Source organism: Erythrolamprus reginae, chromosome 3, assembly GCF_031021105.1.
Source record: "Erythrolamprus reginae isolate rEryReg1 chromosome 3, rEryReg1.hap1, whole genome shotgun sequence".
Taxonomy (NCBI): domain Eukaryota; kingdom Metazoa; phylum Chordata; class Lepidosauria; order Squamata; family Dipsadidae; genus Erythrolamprus; species Erythrolamprus reginae.
This window is the reverse complement of record NC_091952.1, coordinates 74,464,063-74,487,546: the sequence shown is the minus strand read 5'-3', so window position 1 is coordinate 74,487,546 and position 23,484 is coordinate 74,464,063. Positions and strand designations below refer to the sequence as shown.

Sequence of the window (23,484 nt, the reverse complement as noted above, 5' to 3'; positions counted from 1 at the left end):
ATCTAAGTCCAGTCCACCTTGAATTACTTCAACCCTTATATTTGAATTAAACTCTTGTTCCTGATTACTTCTGCCTGATGTATATATAGTCATATGGGGAGCCTGGACAAAAATTGAGATGAACATGTTATGAAATTCAAATATGTTACTAGAGTGCTACATGTCAGAATGTATTTTGCACAAAGACAATACGCTTCTGATACCAAACTCTGAGGCAAAGGCATTGAAACAATTACCAAACAATTTTGAAATTTAAGATGCCACGAAGATTAGTATACAATTTCCTTATCTGACTTCTCTAGTTGGCTTCTCCTGTCCAATACTTGGCTAGCATCTGCAAACTAAATTTTAGCAGCACTTCTTAGCTTTCCTTGACTTCCTCAGATTTATGGTATCTTATCTTTTAACCTTTAGAAATATAGAAGATTGACGGCAGAAAAAGACCTCATGGTCCATTTAGTCTGCCCTTATACTACTTCCTGTATTCTATCTTAGGATGGATATATGTTTATCCCAGGCATGTTTAAACTCAGTTATTGTAGATTTACCAGCCATGTCTGCTGGTTAGATGTAACCCTTAGCTTACAGTCGGAAGCATACTGCCTATTCTGCCTATAATTCTATCCTTTGCCCAAACTGGTCTTTTTATTTTTGGAAGATTTTCTTGGTTCCAAATTAAACTTTCCCGCCTCTAGCCTCAGAGGACTTCATTTCCTCTCCTTACACAGTTCCTCTCTGGCAATCAGGTTCCTGGAAACTAGCTCACAAAGTCTGTGTGATGCTTTCTTGTCTCAGTATAACTTTCAACATTTCTTCTTTCGGGTGTCCTCTTTCTTCATGCCCTGCCAGGAAACCTGCTTCCTTTCACATTTTTTAAAACATAACCTCCAATTTTATTTTTATTTATTGGATTTATATGCTGCCCCACTCTGAGGATTCCTCAAGGCAGGAGTTTTTTGAAAGAAGGAAGGAACGATGGGAGGAATGGAGGGATGGAAGAAGAAAGGGAGGGAGGGAGGAGGGAGGGAGGGAGGAAGGAAGGGGAAGGGGATGGAAAATTTTCTTCTGCTTTTGGTTGAGCAAAACTCTTTTAGCCTCCAGGAATTCAAGCGGCCAATGCTTTTTTTTTTTGTCTAGATGAATCATCCCTTGTGTACTTGCTTGCATTTCAAGGGAGTAGAAAACAGGATACCAAATAGAAAAAAGAAAATAAATTAATAATAATAATAATAATAATTATTATTATTATTATTATTAATTAGACTTGTATGCCGCCCTTCTCCGAAAACTGGGGGTGACTCACAGAATACAATACAAAAACAATATGTGTACAAATCTAATAGTTAAAACTATAAACTAAAATCCCATTACATTAAAAAGAAGTCAATTAACTCAATCACATCCACACATAACATTTAATGGTCGAGTGTGTGTGATCTATTGTATTGATAGATCATGGCATTAATATTGTACCAATATTCCAAGGAACATTGAAAAAAGTAATCTAGGTAGTCAAAGTGACAGAGAGCGGTTGCCAAGTTCATTTTTCCTTGTGAAGAAATTAAAGAAAGAAATGTGAGAGAAAGAAATACATAAAAGCAAATGAAATAAAGACATTTCATTTCACCAATATCTATTTAACAAATTCCCAATTAAGAACTCACAGGTTACAGCCCTATCTTTAGTAATTCTAAATGACCCGTAACTTAATAATAAAATATCAGATATAGTAGGAAAATGTATCCAAAACAATGTGGGCTATGATGCATTGCATGGGAAGTATTCATGACACATTTAAAGACTATCATTTGTTGATAATGATCTTTGCACCATATGAACATTGTTGATTCTCATGGTGAGGTGATAGGAACAATATTTAAGTTCCCCCTGTAGCTGTGCCAATGCCATGTCAAAATTCCTGGAATATCTCCTATCAAGCAGCCATTAATTTTGTCAAGATTGTGACCCTTCCCTATTATATAGCACATAAAAGTAGACTGTAATCCACATTCTTTTTATTTGTACCAAGTTAATGTTTTGGTTGTCTGTAACACTGGCTAATTCTGCTAAAATGAGCATGATAATCCAGCAAAAATTTACTGATGTCTGAAGCAAACAAAATTACTAGAGGGACTAACTTTGAATAATAATGAACAAACGTGCCATTCTATGCACAGCATCCTTAGAGTAATTCAGATAAATCCTGCCTAATTCATTAAAACCTATATTCTATAGTCCATGCCATCCTCTAAGGATTTCTTTTTTATTTGCTCCAGCATGAAAAAATATTAAGTAGCTGCAAAGGGGGGAAAAAAGGCAGTAACAGGTTTTACTTGGATGGTGGAAATTATCTAAGTATATTGCTATACATTAGGAAAATTAAAGAAGGCAAAACAGCCAAAACAACGTAATTACTACTTAAAAGGATAAGCAAAAGAACTGGTGAATCTAGAAGAAACAGGATTTTCTTCCTCCTCCTATAATTTACAGTATATCACAGGTGAGAGTAATAGGTAATTCAATCAACTGAATGCATTTAATTAACTCAATTGAAATGACATAAATCAAATGAAATCAATGGTATCTTTGTCTTGCTCATGCTACCTTTTGGAGAATCCCTCAATATACTATTCAGAAAACCCAGTCAACCTCCTCTTATTTAAAAATTACAAGCAGTGTATTCCTTTACAGCCATTTATATAATCCATAATCTCAAACTGTGAAGAAAAGAATGGGAGACATCTACTCCACAGAGAACTGGAATTGTCGGGGAAGTGAGGTAGAAACTGTTTAACGCAACAATAATTTTACTTTGTCTCCTGAATATATTCCTTTTGTATAGGTTCTCAATAACTGGGTTTCCTGCTGGTTGCCTTATTATTTCTCAAATTAGGAGTCTTTCTTATAACTACTGAGATTTTCCCTTCTACGGGCCCATGAACATTGTCCCGAATATGAGCTGAGATTAGGATGGGATTATTTGAAACAAGAGGAAGGAAACAAATTTATATTAACATGTTTCTTTAAAAAAAAAATTTTTAAATTAATTTTTAAAAACAAACATAACAAACATGACATACAACATTTAGTGGAGCTACAGTCGCTCTGCTCAGAGTAGAAGTCATCATTGTAATAAGAAAGAAAATAAAAAGAAATAGTCATTTTATTATTTAACATCATCTACGAAATATGTGAAAGTATCAATTTTAAAATAGTAAATATAAACCTGTATAAGAGTTTATGAAGATATATAGAGAAACTTTTAAGAGAAGAAGGAAGAATTTACATTTATATTGTAAATAGTCACCATCTAATACAATTTAACTACTAAATTCCAATATTCAAAGTAATATAACAACACACTTATCCCTTTTTCTTTGTTTCCCACCAAGTATATACCTTCTGCCAAATATCATAAAGTTCTAATTCTTCTTGGTTATTTAACTACCATGTTTCTAAAGTGATAGAAAATAACATTATCTTTAACACTAGCTAATTTTCTTTAAATGAGCATTTTAAATTTGCTTACATGGATGCTGGAATAAACAGGAAGCAAACCCATACCACTATTTTTTAACATATTATAAATTGTAAAGTAACAAATCCATTACAATGCTGTAATGTAAAAATCTCCAACCCCTAGGCCATGGACCAATATCACTGTGTCCTCTCTGGAACTCAGCTTCACAGCTGGACATGAGTGGCAGGTGAGAGAAACAGCTCATCTGCAGGATCTACATTGTGTGTAGACAATGTTGTGTTCCTTAACCCTCCACCCGCCGGACTGTGGGAAAATTGTCTTCCACGAAACTAATCCCTGGTGCCAAAAAGATTGGCAAACAACTGCTGTGATGATTTTTCTCTTCTGTTTGTCATAATTTTTTTGTGCATTTCAAATTCCACTGTCTTTCCTCAATGAAATCACAGGACAGTTTGGTGTAAATAATTTAAAGAATATGACATTAGGTGCCTGTATAAGAATTGCTATTATGATCCAACCCAGTTATGACTTATGCAGAACTGTGATCCTAATCCTTGCTCATTGCCCAGAAGCATCTGATAGGCCTTATAAGTGTCCTTCTCACAACTGATGTTTTATACATCATATATGGATATTTGTTCCTAACAAAATAACAGCAATATTTTGGTGGGAGATAAGAGCTAGGTAAGGAAGCATCTTAACATTGTTTTAAACAATAGCATAAAAATAGTGACTTACTCATGGAAACCTTTAGTTTGCATCATACTTTATAACTAGTCTTTGCATCATACTTTGCGTCATACTTTATAATAAGTCTTTAGTCACTATGTATTTATATTTGGGAAAAGTTTATTAGGTTCAAAAAAAGTCATCAGTAAAATATAGATCACGAAGCACATGATCTGTCTTTCCTTCTTGATATGCCCTTGACTGACTATCATCCATCCATCCTGTCATTTGTAATTATCTTGTCTGTCTCCTTTTACTTTTGTAGGAAGATAACTCTTTTCTTATTCTTACCTGTCAGCTTAAAAGAAGTTTTCTCCCTTATGTTGGTCTCCGGTAGATTGACTTCCACCTGCCCCTGAATGATGTAAAAGTTACCTGCTGTAAGAAATATTAAGTTAAAAATGTGACTACTAGTCAGGAGTCTTCATCGAAGGGGACCAAATGAAAGTGGATTGAACACAAAAGTAAATGTCCAGAATTACATTGAAGGGGAGGATGAGTGAGGATTAGATGGAAAAACCAAGATTTGAAGGAAGGGTGAAGGAGAATATATTGATAAGAGAGGAGAGAACAAGGAAGCTGTAGTTGGACAGAGTTGATGATGTGCTGAAAAAGAAAAGAAATGAGAACTTTAAAGAATGAAATATGGAAGATGGAATCAAGAGAGTATTTAATGACAGTAAAGTCCTTTTCTCTTTCATAATTCATGTAGACATGTAATTTCTATAATTTCCTTCATTTTCTTGCTTCTTTTCTGCTCTCTGCATAATGTTGTTTAATTTAGCTTGAAAGGAAGTGTATAATGGGTTTGTATGTGTATATATTGCAACCCGTTAATTGCATGAATTTTAATTGATTAATTATTCATTATTCAAGTTTGTTCAGTGAGATCAAAAAAAGGGGATTTGCTGAGGGAGAATGTCATGTACAGAGACCCTGGGAGTGAGCTTTTCAGTTATGGGCTCCTTTTAAGGAACTGTTCACTTATAAATATATACTGTATATGGCCTTCTGCTACCTTGCTTGGCTTCTGAAAGTCTATAAAAACTTGGATCTGAGGAAGTAAGGTTTTGTTTACCTTCATAAGCACCACCGTCATAGTTCTTTGGTTAAATGTTTTCTATAACAAAATATTTTTAACCCTACGCTGTGGAATTTTTTGTAAGCTGCTTAGAGCCTGTGGGAACTTATTGTCACATAAACCTCAGTAAACAAAGATATCGAAATAATCCCAACTTTCCAATAAACCAAAATAATTAGTTCGCATATGTGTACAAACATACTATTGTTAAAAGAGAGATTCAGTCCTCTTTAATAGAGAAGGGAGAAATGTTTATTAAACAGTCTCAATTACGTACTCGAAATACTTGTACTAAAGAGCCTTGGTGGTGCAGTGGTTAGAGTGCAGTACTGCAAGCTGCTTCTGCTGACTGCTGGCTGTAGTTCACCAGTTCAAATCTCACCAGGCTCAAGATTGACTCCGTCTTCCATCCTTCTGAGGTGGGTAAAATGAGGACCCAGATAGTTGGGGGTGATATGCTGACTTTGTAAGCCACTTAGAGAGGGCTGTAAAGCACTGTGAAGTGGTATTTATATTTATTTATTTATTTATTTATTCATTCATTCATTCATTCATTCATTTATTTATTAGATTTGTATGCCACCCCTCTCTGTAGACTCGGGGCAGCTAAATATAAGTCAAAGTGCTATTGCTAAAGAAAATAATTTTAAAAAATAAATGTACATTTATTCCCAATTGATTCCAATTTATTTTATAGCATGAATTGTTGCCATTTTCTGTGATTCCAAGGTATTGGGAATCATTTGTGTTTGTATATTTAAAGCACAGTGTATTTGCGTTACAATCAGGCAAATTATGTAGCTCTTTGTTTCTCTGCTTTAACACACAAACAAATTCCATGGCATCAGAAAACCAGACTGCAGTGAAAAAACTCTTCAATAATAATAATAATAATAATAATAATAATAATAATAATAATAATAATAATTTATTAGACTTGTATGCCACCCCTCTCCAAAGACTCTTGGAATTTGTCTCTTGGAGTTTCTGAAGTGCTTTAATTCACAGCCTCCCCCTTTTCTACTAGACCTTCATATCTTCCCCAGTATTTGAGTTCATGCTTAAAAGCTTTTTTCTTCATTCTTAGCATAATCTATCCCTGATTGGATATCGTGTACATCAATCCCTATGCTGGTGGGAAATTTTAAAGGTCACTAAATTGGTTCAACATATCCAGAAGGGAGAAGGTTAAGGAATGCCCCATTCATTTCACCCATGGAATTCAACTTATATACATAGCAATTAAAAAAGACAGAAGCAATAGCGCTTTCTCTAGGAAAATGGCAGTCCAAAACTAAATACCTGTTCCTGCATACTAGTTACAATCTGCTAGCAGAAGGGGTGAAGTACAATACATCCCTCACAGTGTTAAAGAATAGTGCTTTCTTTGATAAGCAGAGAAACTTTCTGAAAGATTATTTGATTGCCATGCATAATATACTTAAGGTTGGAGTGAACTCAGTAAGACATTTTTCTGAATAGACATTATAGAATTATACATTAAACACTGACATTGAATCGCTTTTGTTCCACCTGCTTTTATAAATTCTCCTCCTGATTTTTTATTTATTTGCACCTCTATTGTTTCAACTACAATTTCAGATACAATTTTGATGACAGCTTCCCCCCTTCTCCCAACCCAGAAATAAGCAGTGTCAGCATCCATATTGACTGTTCATTATGGATTCTTTTAGGTAATCATCCTTTCAAGAGAAAATTCCCATGATAGCATAACACTTGAACTTGTCAATATCCATTATACAAGGCAACACGGCTCATTTATCAACATTCGTTTTCAATGAGTACCGGCAATACTTAAGCAAAGAGCTTTATTGAGTAATTTGAGTGGACGGCCCTTTGCTTATTTGCATTTGGGGGGGGGGAGATTGTTTGGGTGAAATGCATTTAATCCTGGCATTATGCATATATATTTGTCTTCAGTACAAAAGTGTGTTTTGCAAATAATTAAGGAAAAGCAAACCATTTCATAGCTGTAAATTCATAGAACTCTGAGGAATAAATCTGCACATATTGAATATTTAATCAGTAGTAGGCTTGCCTGTTTCTATGGTGCTTTGTAGGAAATAAGCTTGTGGATTCTCCTCTGAGAAAGGTACATGAGAGGAAGACAAAAGACTAAAGAGATGATAGTTAAAGCATAAATAGAAGAACAAAAGCAACTCCACACAACTTAAATGCAACGCGGAAGGCTTGGAGGGGTGCTATAAAGAGAGGCTGTGTAGGCATTATAAAGAGACATTCACATTGGTAAGAGAATAGAAAAATCAGAGAAGTTTGACAGGAGCAGATTGAGAGAGACTTGTGCAGAGATCAAGAAAGAACAAACAAAGAATAGCTAGTGGAAAGCCACTTAGGCAGCCCCTCCATTGTTTTAGTAGTATAAATAAACAGCAAGGACAAACTTGAAATGCATGTGAGGAAAGAAAATAGCAACAATTCATACCGAACTATTGTCTGAGTAAACAATAGCAATTATGGCAATATATGTGATACAAATTAAATCTGAATGAAAAGAAAGCAGAATGCAAAGAGTACTCATTTTGCCATCATCTAACTACTGTATATCCATTTCTTCTTTGTCATATCAGATTCTTGGCTTACGAAATTTGCCAGTCTTCTCACTTCTGTGAATGTCAATGAATTTCCCCCCTTTCTCTTTTAGTGCTAATGGGTTTCATTGGTGTATATTTTCATTTTCCCTCACATCGAAAGAGGAGTCTAGGATGGGTTATTCTAGCCCAGTGATGGTGAACTTTTTTTTCCTTGGGTGCCAAAAGAGCATTCATACGCACTACCGTGCAGGCGTCAGTGCCCACACCCATCATTCAATGCCTGGGGAGGGTGAAAACAGCTTCCCCCACACCCGGAGGCCCTCTGGAGGCCAGAAACGGCCTGTTTCCCAACTTCTGGTGGGCCCAGAAGGCTCATGTTTCGTCCTCTCCAGGCTCTAAAGGCTTCCCTGGAGCCAAGGGAGGGTAAAAATGCCCTCCCACAACCCTCTGGAGGCTCTCTGGAAGCCAAAATCGCCTTCCCAGAGCCTCTGTTCGAACCAAAAATCAGTTGGCCAGCACACACATGCATGTTGGAGCTGAGCTAGGGTAACCCACCCCGAGTCTTCAAAGAGGGGTGGCATATAAATCCAAACAAACAAACAAACAAACAAACAAACAAATAAATAACAGCTTGCATGCCAGCAGATATGGCTCTGTGTGCCACCTGTGCCACCCATGCCATAGGTTTGCTATTATTGTTCTAGCCTCCCAACTGGTTGAATTTGCTGACGATCTGCCTTCCTAGTGCTGTGAGTGGTCCCCGACCAGCTCAGTTAGTTACAGATTCTGAGGAGGATGAATTGGGTCTGTCTTGATACCCTTGATTCAAGTGTTCTTGTCAACTGAGTCAGAGAGTGAGGGAGAATTGGAACCTGCGAAACCTGAGGAACCATCAGAGACTATAGAAGCCCCTATAATGGTAATGTCTGACTCAGAGGAGGAGGGAGACATTGGGGATCAGCAGATGCAAGGGTTGGAAGGTCACGAAACAGGAATATCTTTATGGGAAAAGTTCTAGAAGGTAATATCTCTATGAAAGAAAGTCTAGACAGTGAATATATCTAGGAAACAGTTGACCACACTCAGACAGTATATCAGTGAGGATTTATGGGTAAAAAGGTGGGGAGTTTCAACATTTGTAATAGTGGAGGTCCTAGATCCGTAGTTCCAGAAATGCTTCGCTGGCAAACTGCTATTATCCCCTTTAATCCCATTGCATGAAGCAGAGATACAACTATCTGAGGAAAACCTGGAAATTTGTGAGTGTGTGTGTGTTCGAAAGACATATATTACTGAGGAATGTCTAAATTAGATTTGACTGCCGGCTGCAGCCCGCTCCTTATCTGTTCGCCAATTTCACCGGGAAAGCTGCCAAAATGGACTAAAAAGCCTGACTTTGTTTGTACAAATCCTTTTCAAATATATATGTGTTTCATTTGAAGTCTTTGTGAGTGGATTCTCCTTTGTTTCAATTTGAGTAGTCCCAGAGGAGAACACCTGGTGACATTCCTCAATCGTTCAATCCAGTCCTCAGTTCATGGACACTGTTTCTAACCATCTCCTCTGAGCTTTGTTTCGATTTTGTAATTTTTCTGTGCATTTTTAATCCATCCTGGATTTTCCTGATTATTTTTCTCCTTGATTTTTGGATAATGTTTCTTTGAGCTTCTCTGCTGAAAAAGGAGCCCGGGAGCATGTTTTCACTGACAGAGTGCTCATATCACCACAGATGCCCCAATACGAGTGACACCGAGCTGGTCATGCCCACCTCAGCCCCCTGAAATCAAACTCAACCCTGATGCAGCCCTCAATGACACCCCTGGTATATAGAGATAAGAATGGGAAACAGTTGTATATGGAGAATTTGTACATGTCATTGGCCAAAGATCTTTACTTGGCTGATGTAGAATGTTAGGGTCTGTCCCATACATTTGTATACATACAGAGATTGTCCCATACAATCTCTCAAGATTGAAACAACTCACAAGGGTTGGCCCAGTATCAGAAAGTTTATATCCAGAACAATATTCTACTCTGAGGCACTGGTTTGTAATCATGAATACATTTCCTTCCTTCCTTCCTCCTTCCTTCCCTCTCTCCCTCCCTCCCCCTCCATCCCCCCTCCATCCCCCAATAGATTATTCATATTGAGTCTGTGAAAGGGAAATATATTTTAACAACTAGTACTATTTCCAGAAGTCACTCTCAGAAGTAACATTATTCTGGTCTTGTTTTCTTCCAACCCTGCGACATGGTCCAATGGCCCCATAGCAACATAGGTCAATTAGTGGACAAATTAAGCAATTATTAGCCACTAATAAGATCAACTGGCATCATTAGTTTTCCTGTTTACCAGCAACTGTTATTTTAATACAAGGACCAACTAAAAAAATTAAGGCAACAGTTTTATCACGCTATCTGCCTTCAGGCAAATTATATTAATTGGACTTGGCTTCTACCAAATATTTAACTTAGGACTAAATGAAATAAAAGATATGCTTCTTGCTGATTGGGGAAGATGTAAATTTTAGTTTGCACTGATTTATGAACATAACAACTTTCTCTAGATTTTAAACAGGCAAAAATATCCATATTGTATGTCTTACTGGTTTGTAGGTCAGTATCTTTGCTGGATAAAAAAAAACATTAATATAATTCTACTGATTGACTGATTTTATGTGAGGCATGTATGTACAACATACATTTTTTAAGGTTGTGTTTTATCTTGGTTTAGACTGGATAATTGATTCTTGATGTTTGTTGTAAGCATTATAAGATCTTCAAGAAAAGCTGTTATATGGCCTATTTTTCTTTTTAGAAAATCATTATCATCAACATTTCAATTTCTCCCAGTTTCTACAATTCATTTTCTTTTTATTTTGGAATATTTTATCCTATAGCTTTTGGCTCCTGATTGCACAGTTTATATTTATTTATTTATTTATTTTTATTTATTAGATTTGTATGCTGCCCCTCTCCGGAGACTCGGAGCAGCTCACAACATATATGCATTACATGCTGTATTTACTTAACCCTACTGGTTTCCTAATGATATACCATCTTGATATATTAGTATATCAAGATGGATCTAATTGAGGTCAATATTTTATACATATATTTTAAAATAATGTGTTTTAAAATGACTTACAATTAGGCTGGACTAATATAATTTGGATTATACACAATACATTCTCAAGCTAGTCCCTTTTTTAATTACTCAGTATAGCAAGAAAAAAAAGAGTATTGTCTCCCTTCCCAAATTATAAATGTGGAAACAAATAAGGGAAAATCATATATATGTTATGAACTCTAAGAATGTGCAGGTCATTCAAAATCCACCATTTCCAATTTACGGCCTATTTTGGTGCATCAGTTATTCCAGGAAGTGGTTTTTCTTATTCTCTGTTTGAATGTTAGGTTTCTAGTAAAAAAAACAAGCGGGACAGTCACACTTTTTCTTCCTTTATCCCGCATCCCATGCCCTTTGAAAAATGTCCCGCTTTTTTCCCTCCCAACCAGCCCCCTTGGGAAGAGGCTGGAGGGAGGGGATTCTGGGCTCTCTGCTGCTCCCTTGCCCTCCCTGCCCCAACCCAGCTTGGCCGGAGGTCTCTGCACGGACTTCAGGCCAGCTGTGTAGGGCCTTTTCTCGCCTGTTTCACCTGCCCCACCCCTGAGAGGCCCTGTCGTGTCCCAGTGCTGCCCTGCTAAAGAGGGAACAGCAGGCAGGAGGATTTGCCATGACCGGGGAGGAGCTTAAGGGCCGCCTGGGCCTCTGCTGGCTGCTCTTCCTTCCCAGCCTCCCAGCCCCCTCCCCGCTCCAAAGAGGGTGATTAACCTTGGAGTTAATCTATATTGATCTGATTACTGGTGGAGAGGTGCTGGAAGTCCTCACCACTTGTTCTGTTTTGGGCTGGTTGATATTGTCAATGTCTATTGGTGGCTGATTTGTCAGAATGCAAGGCCTCTAGAAATTCCTTGGCATTTTTACACTTGGCCAGGTCGAGGATTGTCACATTTTCCCAATTGAAACTATGGTTAAATCTATCTATTTGTTGTGAAATTAAAGAATTTTTGTCCTGTCTTCTGACTGCCGGTTGGTGTTCATAGATGCATTCTTTCTATGTATGTTGTCCAAAAAAATAAAAATAGAAACCGTCTTCTTTTGTCTCACACGAGTTGTTCGTAGGTCAAATTTAGTCATGGTTTGTTGAGTAAGCATAGTATGATATAAGTTATTATTTGTAAACCATAAGGCTTGATGTCACATGATGCTGAGCTAAACTTAAAGAAACCACATCCTGGTTTATGACTGAAGTAGCAACCCCACAATAGTTGTTATGGAGTTTTGTCTGTTCCTGCCACAGCGGTAGCTCATTTTGTGTTCATTATGCCCACATTTGTCAGCTTTGCAAAAGTGAAGCTTTCAATCTTTTTCACCACCATGTGCTACAGTTCTGCCAAAAGATCTTTGAATATTCTCTCATACAATCCAGATTAATTTAGCTCCAGCCATTTTTGCATCATTAATCTTTTTTTTAATGTAAATGGATCTTTCTTTACTTATTCTTCCAGAAGTGTATATTCTGCTTTGTAACATCATTAAGGAAATTAGGTTAATCATATTCAAATTATATCCAATATATTTCCAAAATCTAGCAATATGTTCATTGATGAAAGTAAATTAGACAGACAAGTTCGACTTCCGCATAAATGTTGCCTTCTACTCATCTTCAAAATAGTCCAGATAGCATGTATGAGATTACATCATTGTATTGACTCATGAAATTTTTGATACAAATTTTGGTAAAAAAAAACAAAGAAACCAACAACTGCAGACACAGTGCATGTGTGTGAGCTACATGGCAGAGAGAGGGGCGGCATACAAACCTAATAAATAATAAATAATAAAATAATAATAATAATAATAATAATAATAATAATAATAATAATAATAATAATAATAAGTTAGTCACCTTGATCCAAGGCAGGGTTATCAAAAAATCTAATACCTTATTCTTTCCCAACATTTGTTGAAGGGTCCAATAAGCACAAACTATTTTTGATGAATTGTGTTAAAATTTAAATTATAAGAAGTGTATTTTATGTTTCTTAGCAGCTAGACTCACTGATTCTCCAAAATTGGACATTCCAATTCTTCATTCCAAAATTCAGCTATTTAGATATATAATGTCATTTTACTTTTTTTGCTACATAGCTGCACTGGCTCCTTGTAGACTTCTAGGTGCAAATCAAAGTGCTGGAAGTTATCTTTAAAGCCTGCTACTATGATTTCAGTTCATCTCTCCAGGTCTGGCAGCATGCGCATAATATGGATGCTTTTGGTTAGGCAAAATCATATCATGGGATGTTATAAATATGCCTGTTTAATGGATTTGGATGGTTCTAACAGTAGTGCTCTTTTAGAAGACTCTAGATCTGGCTTGGGTCCATCAAGATCATCTTCCTTATTCTCTCCTGATGACAATATAAATGGGATAAACCCAGTGATAGGCTACCAAAATTGTTACTACCACACTGTGGGCGTGGCTTATGCAGGCCGCCCTGCATTTTCTTTCAACATCTTTCAGTGCAAATTGGGTGCTCTAGGGTTGAGCTCCATTTTCGCTACCCTGCTGCGTTCCCCCTTGTTCAGGCAGCAGCCCATCCCTGGATAAACCAACACACAACAAATCTTATAGTATTGAATTATTGGGTTCTATTCAAGTTAATATCTATGGAGATTATCAGTCATCCAGGTTATGGTTGTCCCAAAGGATTTTCTGGTTTTTTCTTTTCTTTGAAGCAAAATGTTCTCAAATTCATTGCCCGTTGAAGAAAGCACTTTTTGGACTTTTAAGTGAATACACACTTTTTATGGATCTTCAAATTACAGGTACTTTGGATGCTGCTAGAGTTGCCAGCCACAATGTTTAATTAATATGTTTCATTTGTATATACTGCCAAGGGAATAATGTGGGTTAATCACATACAACTTCTCCAAATCTTTAAAGCAAGTGTTTTTTAAAAAAAATCTGATTAAAAGTGTTGATACCTTGCTTAGCTTATCCAGCAAAATGACTTTCCTGCTATTTTCAGATTTGATTCTATTACATAAATTACTCATGTGATTCAGGATCAAAACATCAAAACATAACTGCTTATCTGTTAATAATCAAATGTGCCTGGCAGCTTTCAAGACAGGAAATGCCAAGGTTTCAAAGGTGTTGCACACACTTCATCTAAAAATTGGCCGCAGGAAGAGAATATTCATAGAAGCTCGCATTCCAAAATAATATACTCTAGATGCCAAAATAAAAGCCAAACGTTATGGTTGAAAATGTAGTAAAGCCCAATATTAGATATCCAGTTAGGCCGATACTATTTAAGGAGGTTTACTTTGCTATAAAAAAATTCTTATTAATGAATACATTTGAATAAAATAAATATAGGAATCCTTCTTAAAATATATATTACCCTTGTACTATGCATTTCGATAACATTAATCTTACCCCAAATTTTAATGGAAATTATATTTACTAAATGTGTCTGTATATTTAGCTTAAGGTTTTATGATACATTTCTTGAATATGTTTCATAAAATATACTTTATAAAGTCTGTAGAAATTTCTTACAGTAATTTACCAATACAGCAGATCCTAAAGGCAGCACATTAAATGTTTTCCAGATAACAGTAAAACCACATTGCTCCAATATAAATTGATAATGATATTGCATAATCATCAAGGAGAGTCATAAAATTAGCAGCAGATAGGAAAAAAAAAATATTCAGCATTAAGTGCTACCACATCAATATCTTGAGACTGTCTAATAGAAGGCACCACTGTCAAATTGAGGATTAAAGGAAAACGTTGGTGGGTGATGTGATATGGTATAATCGGATAGGTTGAGAGATAAATCCACCCTTAATACATCTTGTCACCTCTTTGTGACAAGATGTATTATGGGTGGATTTATCTTTCAACCTATCAGGTTATACCATATCACATCACCCATCAATGTTTTCCTTGGGATATGGAGAACTTCACCAGTTACCAATTACTACTTAATTACCAATTACTACTTAATTACCAAACTTGACTGTAAAAAATATGACTTCAGTAATCGAGTTGTCGAAGCGTGGAACTCATTACCGGACTTCATAGTGTCATCCCCAAACCCCCAACACTTTACCCTTAGATTATCTACGGTTGACCTATCCAGATTCCTAAGAGGTCAGTAAGGGGCGAGTACAAGTGCACTAGAGTGCCTTCCGTCCCCTGTCCTATTGCTCTCCTATATCTCCTATACCTTTCTTCTATTCCTATATCTCTTCTTCTATTCTTTCATTAATATGTTCTATTACTATATCTTCTTTTCTATTATTTCTTAGATATATTTTACTATGAGTATCTCCTCTATAACCTTCATCATGTATTTTACTATGTGTGTGTTGTGCCTATCCACAAGAAGGGCAGTAGAGAAGTAGCTGGAAACTACAGGCCAGTTAGCTTGACATCAGTTGTAGTTAAAATGATGGAGACTCTACTCAAAAAGAGGATAAATCAGCATCTAAAAAACAATAACTTATTGGACCCAAATCAGCATGGCTTTACTGAAGGCAAATCGTGTCAGACTAATCTCATTGAGTTCTTTGACTATGTCACAAAGGTGTTGGATCAAGGTGGTGCCGTGGATATTGCCTATCTGGACTTCAGCAAAGCCTTTGATACGGTTCCACATAAAGAGCTGATAGATAAATTAGTGAAGATTGGACTTAATCCCTGGATAGTTCAGTGGATTTCAAGCTGGCTGAAGCATAGACATCAGAGAGTTATTGTTAATGGCGAGTATTCTGAGCAGAGACAGGTTACAAGCGGTGTGCCACAAGGGTCTGTTCTGGGTCCTATTCTTTTTAATATGTTTGTGAGTGACATAGGGGAAGGTTTGGTAGGGAAGGTTTGCCTATTTGCCGATGACTCTAAAGTGTGCAATAGGGTTGATATTCCTGGAGGGGTCTGTAATATGGTAAATGATTTAGCGTTACTAGATAAATGGTCAAAGCAATGGAAACTGCAGTTTAATGTTTCCAAATGTAAAATAATGCACTTGGGGAAAAGGAATCCTAAATCTGAGTATTGCATTGGCAGTTCTGTGTTAGCAAAAACTTCAGAAGGGAAGGATTTAGGGGTAGTGATTTCTGACAGTCTCAAAATGGGTGAGCAGTGTGGTCGGGCAGTAGGAAAGGCAAGTAGGATGCTTGGCTGCATAGCTAGAGGTATAACAAGCAGGAAGAGGGAGATTGTGATCCCCTTATATAGAGCGCTGGTGAGACCACATTTGGAGTACTGTGTTCAGTTCTGGAGACCTCACCTACAAAAAGATATTGACAAAATTGAACGGGTCCAAAGACGGGCTACAAGAATGGTGGAAGGTCTGAAGTATAAAACATATCAGGAAAGACTTAATGAACTCAATCTGTATAGTCTGGAAGACAGAAGGAAAAGGGGGGACATGATCGAAACATTTAAATATGTTAAAGGGTTAAATAGGGTTCAGGAGGGAAGTGTTTTTAACAGGAAAGTGAACACAAGAACAAGGGGACACAATCTGAAGTTAGTTGGGGGAAAGATCAAAGGCAACATGAGAAAGTATTATTTTACTGAAAGAGTAGTAGATCCTTGGAACAAACTTCCAGCAGACGTGGTTGGTAAATCCACAGTAACCAAATTTAAACATGCCTGGGATAAACATATATCCATTGTAAGATAAAATACAGGAAATAGTAAAAGGGCAGACTAGATGGACCATGGGGTCTTTTTCTGCCGTCAGTCTTCTATGTTTCTATGTTTCTATGTATATAGACATATATCCACTAAAACCGTCATTGTGTATTGGACTAACTAACTAACTAACTAACTAACTAACTAACTAACTAACTAACTAACTAAATACTTTGCATCAGGGTCAAGACATGAACTCCTAAAGTGTATGGAAAACATGTTTTATATTTAATTGATATAAACATTGTGTAGGCATAAACCTTACTGAATCAGTTTGAAAGATTAGTTCATTGAACTGAATGTTTCCAAGTGGATTCAGACACCATGTATGTGCACCTGAGCTTTAATGGTCTGAATCAATCTAAATTCAATCAGATTCAATTCAGAGATTCAGCCTAAATTCATTCAGACATCTGAATTAAAAGAGACTGGTTTTCTAATTGATTTCCTGAATCCATTGAATTAGACCCAATTTGCACATCTTTAATAAAAATAACTGGAAATTGCTATTTTGGTTTTATGATATCTGGTAAACTATTGCAATGGAATTCAATATAATTTGAAAAACATACATTATTTTTGTGTTTATAAAGAAAAAATTAATATACTTTTCCCCCTAGGTATCATTGATTTTCTTGTGAGCTCACATCCACTTGCCAAAGTACTACGGGATCATTTGGTCTTCAAGATCGCTCCTATGCTTAATCCAGATGGAGTTTATCTTGGCAATTACAGGTATGAATATGCAGTATAGGATGAGTGATATACTTAGGTTAGTTAACTTCTAGAACAGTTATTTGCAGGGCCAGGAAACAGGAAAAGAGAATTTTAAGACTGAGATAAGAAAATACTAGATCAAGCCTATAAAGCTAACCAATTAAGTTACGTTTACATATTTTGAATATAAGACTTTTTAGTTCACCTAATCATCATTCCATTTACAGTACTTTAAAACGTAGTCATGATTTCTTCACATTGTTGTCATCATCTGCAGATCTTAAAAAACTTCAGCTATGAGAGTCTAGATATTGCAGAGAACCTCTTCAGCCAATCGGTGTTTAATTGAAGCTAGGCAGCAGCTGAGTAAAGAGAGTTTCAGCTATGCAGTAGAGCTAGTTCTCGATTTACAACCATAATTAAGCCCAAATTTTCTGTTGTTGAGCCATTTGTTAAGTGAGTTCAGCCTCATTTTCAAACCTTTCTTGCCACAGTTAATAACTGTGTCAACTTTCTGGCTGACAAACCCAACCAAATTGAGGGCAAAACCAGATCTAACTAATTACTGCACAAGCCCACATAATTAAAGTATAGATTCTACCTTCCTTAGATCAGGTCATGTTGTCCAATTGTATTGTTATGAGAAAAAGTCTTTAGCTCTGACAAACACCTGCTGGAGTGCCCTTGATTCTCACAGCTGTCTTCCTGATGTCTGTTTGGCAAGCTGAGAAGTGATATTGGTAGCAGCAGTAAAAGTGCACTTTGAAATCTCAGTTGTTAAGTTAGTAACACAGTTACTAAGTGAATCTGGTTTCCCTGTTGATTTTGCTTCTCTAAATTTTGCAAAAGATCCTTATATGACCCTGGAACTTCAACCATCACAAATATAAAACAGTTGCCATCTGAATTTTGATCATGGGGATGCTACAAAGGGTATAAGTGTGGGAAATGGTCATTTCACATATTTAGTGCTGTTGTAACAGTGAACAGCACTAAATAAACTGTTGTAAGTTGAGAACTACTTGTAGTTACACTTCTGAAATGCTTACAAACATAGAATGAAATTGTGGGAATGCAAATTTCATCTGTCTCTCAAATCAGGCAGAACAGTTAAAAATCAATTTCCCAAAGATGGAGGGAGGCCAACAGTTTGGGAAATTTGTGTCATGCCAATACTAATCAGTAATAATATAATGTGATCAATGAGGTGAATGATGTCAATAGGTTGGGGGGAAAATAAGTATCAGAAAAGGTTTTTCCAATTTTTTTTCTAACTTGTGCTTTTTCATTATTCTAGATAGTCATCCTTTATTCAGTTTTAATTTTTCTTCATTTATTCAAAATGGCATTCTATATATTTCCCTATTTACTTTTCTATAAGAGTGAAATAGCTGCTACTAAAAAGTTGAGCTATTTGGGGCATGATTAAACACGCGTCTTCATTATGTGATATCATGTGATTCAGATTGCTGATAGCTGGATAAGATATTCATACACAACTTTTCTGTGATAGCATAGTCAGATATAAATGATCTCTGTGTTACTTGATCTGCCACTGTTTATTTTACATCTAAGTGCCCAATTAACATTGCATGGTTAAGTTAAAGCAAATGGATACACTAACCAAAATGTAAAATCTAGAAACTCTCGTGAAAGGCTGAGCTTTTGAAAGGCAGTAAATTGTATATAGAAGGCAAATGAAAATATAATCTAAAATTATCAATGTCATAACATCTTCTGCTTGATGTCTTGATATTCTTTCAAAGCAAACTGCAGATATGGTTTTGCCAGAGGGGCTGAGAACCTTGCAGAGATATAGAGCAAATTGAAGAGTTTTTATGATTGTTATAGATGTGTGTGTGTGTGTGTGTGTGTGTGTGTGTGTGTGTGTGTGTGTTTATGAAGATTTATTGTGTTTTGTATTTGAAGTTTTATTTCTATAAACCATCTGGGCTCACCATGAGTGACTTGATGACTATATAGATTTTCATAATAAATAAATACATAAACAAAATTTGTTACTCCAAAGTACAAGGTGTAAAACTACAAGGAATAGCTTCAGATATTCAGGGGAGGGGGGAAATCCTGTAGCATCTCCCAGAAAGCATGACCGGGACTCACTGCTCATGGTCACTCATGCCCTCATCACTTCAAGATTCAACTATTGTAACGCTCTCTACATGGGGCTACCTTTGAAAAGTGTTTGGAAACTTCAGATCGTGCAGAATGCAGCTGCAAGAGCAATCATGGGCTTCCCCAGGTATGCCCATGTCACACCAACACTCCTCAGTCTGCATTGGTTGCCGATCAATCTCCAGTCACAATTCAAAGTGTTGGTTATGACCTATAAAGCCCTTCATGGCATCGGACCAGAATATCTCTGGGACAGCCTTCTGCCGCATGAATCCCAGCGACCGATTAGGTCCCACAGAGTTGGTCTTCTCTGGGTCCCGTTGACTAAACAATGTCATTTGGCGGGTCCCAGGGGAAGAGCCTTCTCTGTGGTGGCCCCGACTCTCTGGAACCAGCTCCGCCCGGAGATTAGAACTGCCCCCACCCTCCTTGCCTTCCGTAAACTCCTTAAAACCCACCTTTGCTGCCAGGCATGGGGGAATTGAGATATCTCCCCCGGGCCTATACAATTTATGTATGGTATGTTTGTATGTATGTCTGATTAATAATGGGTTTTTAAAAATGTTTTTAAATTATTAGATTTGTTATGAATTGTTCTATTGCTGTTGTGAGCCGCCCCAAGTCTACGGAGAAGGGCGGCATACAAATCTAATAAATAAAATAATAAATAAATAAATAAATTCCCCCCCCCCATCATTCTGATGTGGACCAAGCCCATTTATTGTAGCACATGAGCTACCCCACTCACTTTGATGTTATTTGCAAATTAGATAAGCATTTCTTTATTTTTTTTCTTCCTAGCTGTGAATAAATAAATAAGCCAGCCCATCACTGAATGTTGATACTTTTCTCCAGTTTAGTAGCACATCACTGAGGAAGCTTGTTTGAAAGTACTTTGGAAGGTCTGTTTTGAAGCCACCCAGATCACACTTATACATCAAATCTAACACCTAGGCTAGAAACATCTGAACAAATTACCTTTAAATGCGAAAGGAACATTATTTGTCTCAGTCACAGACTCTCATTTTGAAATAGCATGAGGTTTATATGAAGCCGATGTAAGGTTTTTGAAGAAGAGATGAGATTGACTTCCAGCTAATTGGTCAGTATCTTATGTCCGATCTTTATATATTCAAATGTCTCTGAGATGGGTCTATTATTTGAACAGAACAGAACACAACACAACAGAATAGAATAGAACAGAACAGAACAGAATAGAAATAATGAAAAATAATGTATTAATGTTTGTAAAGGTAGAGAAGCAATGTTATTTCCTACATGCCATTCCCATGTTTTTTAGACCTTTTGTTATCTCTCTGTCTCCTGCCCTTCATTCAGGATTATATTAATTTTTAGGGAACATCAAGAAATTTAGGGAAGCCCAAAATAATAATGATAATGATAATGATGATGATAATGATGATGATGATGATGATGATGATGATGATAATAATAATAATAATAGTAATAATAATTTATTAGACTTGTATGCCGCCCCTCTCCGAAGACTAGGAGCAGCTCACAACAAATAATACAGAAATACAAATCTAATATTAAAAACAATTATAAAAAACCCATTATAAAACAGTCATACAATCCAAACAAACCATACATATTTTAAAACTTAGTCATGATTTCTTCACATTGTTCTCATCATCTGCAGATGTTAAACAAGGGTGGGGGCAGTCCTAATCTCCGGGGGGAGTTGATTCCAGAGGGCCGGGGCCACCACAGAGAAGGCTGTTCCCTGGGTCCAGTCAGACGACATTGTTTAGTCGATGGGACCCAGAGAAGGCCAACTCTGTGGGACCTAATTGGTCGCTGGGATTCGTGCGGCAGAATGCGGTCCCGAAGGTATCAAACATATCTGCCCCATTGTCGTCAATGACTTTGGGAAGGCAGAAAGAATCACTTACTTACTTATTGAACCAATAGCATGATATTTTTTGGTTTTTTTAATCAAATGCTGGAAGTTTTGCCATTCTGAATTAAATGGACTGCTAATGGAGAATTATTAGTTTGATTTCTATCTTATCATGTACAAAAATGTAATTAATAACTTAAAATGAATATAATACATCACACATGCCTATTATAGCAAGAGGGATATTACAATCTTGATAACGTTAGTATGCCATGGCTATTAAATAAGTCACAGTAAGGTGTCATTGTTGAATGTAATGATGGTGATTTTAAAATCAGTTTTCAGTAGGTATCAGCATCTGCTGACTTTGCCTTGGCTTAGAAGCCCCACAACCCTCAGTCCAATTCATACTGGATGGGAAATGACCCAAGAATTCCCGGGCTGTAGACCAGGCTTGGAACCTGAAAATATCTCAGAAGGATAAAATGATAAAACACCTCCATACACTTTGCTAGGAAAACTGCAATGAAGTCTGAAGTCTCAGATGTAACTTGAAACAGACTTTTATTCTGCTTGAAAGTCAACATTGATAAGCTGAGTTTTAGAACTGAGATAAGATGGTGTTTCAGCATGATTTAAATTCATAGATCCATTTTTTTCTAGATTTTTCATTTTTGTGTGTGAGAAATATCCTCACTAAATTACATGGCAACATCATAACTAAGCCAGTTATGCCATTTCCAGCAGTTATGGAATTCATAGGAACATCGTTTACTATGTCATTCATGGCAAATTTGAATTCTATTCTTATACTTAATGGGCATCACTGTGCTATGAAATTATTACTTTGGGGAGGTTCTTGGGAGTGCTAATTCTTACATAAAAGCAGAATGCTATCAATTCTTTGTCCATTTCTCTTACTGTTTTTGAGTGTATTACATACGGAGAGTTTTATAATACATAAGAAAAAATAAACTGGTTCAATGCAAATGCACAATATGCATTTGAACACAACAACAATAATGAGCATGAATACTTGAAGTATTACTCAAAATGGCTTCATGCAAATACTCAAAGAAATAGAGCAAAAGGCATATTATTTTATAAGGATTTCTCATTTATAAGAAGTCTTGCGAGATAATCTGTTATTATTAAAATGTTGGGATGGTTGTTTATGGCAATGAAATATAATTTTCAGGTTTTTTCCCCCTAAAAGGAAAATTTACTGTTGATGAATAGTTCTGATATTTTTTGTGGCATTTGCTAAAACTGGGTAATGATAAATAACATGTCTGCCTTGAAGATAAAAGGCTGACTCTGTTGGACACCCAAAGAATAAAAGCTGACCATTTAAGAAACAACCAATTACAATATAATACATGATAGTAATTTGTAATGCATTGTGATCAGGGCTCAAAAAGATAAAAAAGAAATTTAATTTGAGACCATTGGAAGTTGTGTGCATGGTTCAGGCCTGAACCCCTGAAAGGAAACCACAATCTATGATTGGCAATGGACCACATATGATTATGAAAATAGGCTTAAACTGATCCGACTGATAAAAGTGGCTTCTATCAGCGAAATACCAAAATAACATCTTTCCTTAATCCTCCGTGACTGCTACACTTCAAGGAAGAAAGTTGTTTTCTTCAGACTTTCAATATTTCCTGGCAGTTTAGCATTAATACCGTCTGGATATTTTGTGATACCTCCAGCAACAATAGATAAGGCAGAGAAACACAACAACATACTCTTGATTTAAAAGCTGGCACATCCTGGGGCCAGGGTTGAACTCTCCTTTATCCCAAGCTTGCTCTAAACTTGTCACCATGTAGCTGAAAGAGTGACATCTGTTCCTGCAGGCAAGATGCCTGTAATGGTGCCATCTTCAGCTTAGATTAGTTCCAATTTGTCATTTTCACCTTGCAGAGATGAGAGACCCCCAGATGGCATGGAAGGTAATATGCTTCCTTAATAGTGGCAGATCTCTGCTGAAGCGCCCTTGAAATTCTGTGACAAGGCAGTAACCAAAAAAAAGGAGCTTCTATTCCCTCGGAAAGCTTTTACAGTCAGAAACAACAGTTAGCAGCAGCTCCTTCTCTGTTGCACACTCTTTCATTATTGCT

At 36.6% G+C, this 23,484-nt stretch overlaps 1 protein-coding gene across 1 annotated transcript in view; it reads left to right on the top strand.

The window, feature by feature from the left end:
• Positions 1–23,484, top strand: part of BEND5 (BEN domain containing 5) — a 1,001,406-nt gene that overhangs the window by 761,784 nt on the left and 216,138 nt on the right. Inside the window, exon 8 of the mRNA XM_070745887.1 lies at positions 17,265–17,379. Within this exon, the coding sequence (XP_070601988.1) occupies positions 17,265–17,379 (115 nt within the window). The remainder of the gene's footprint in view (positions 1–17,264; positions 17,380–23,484) is intronic.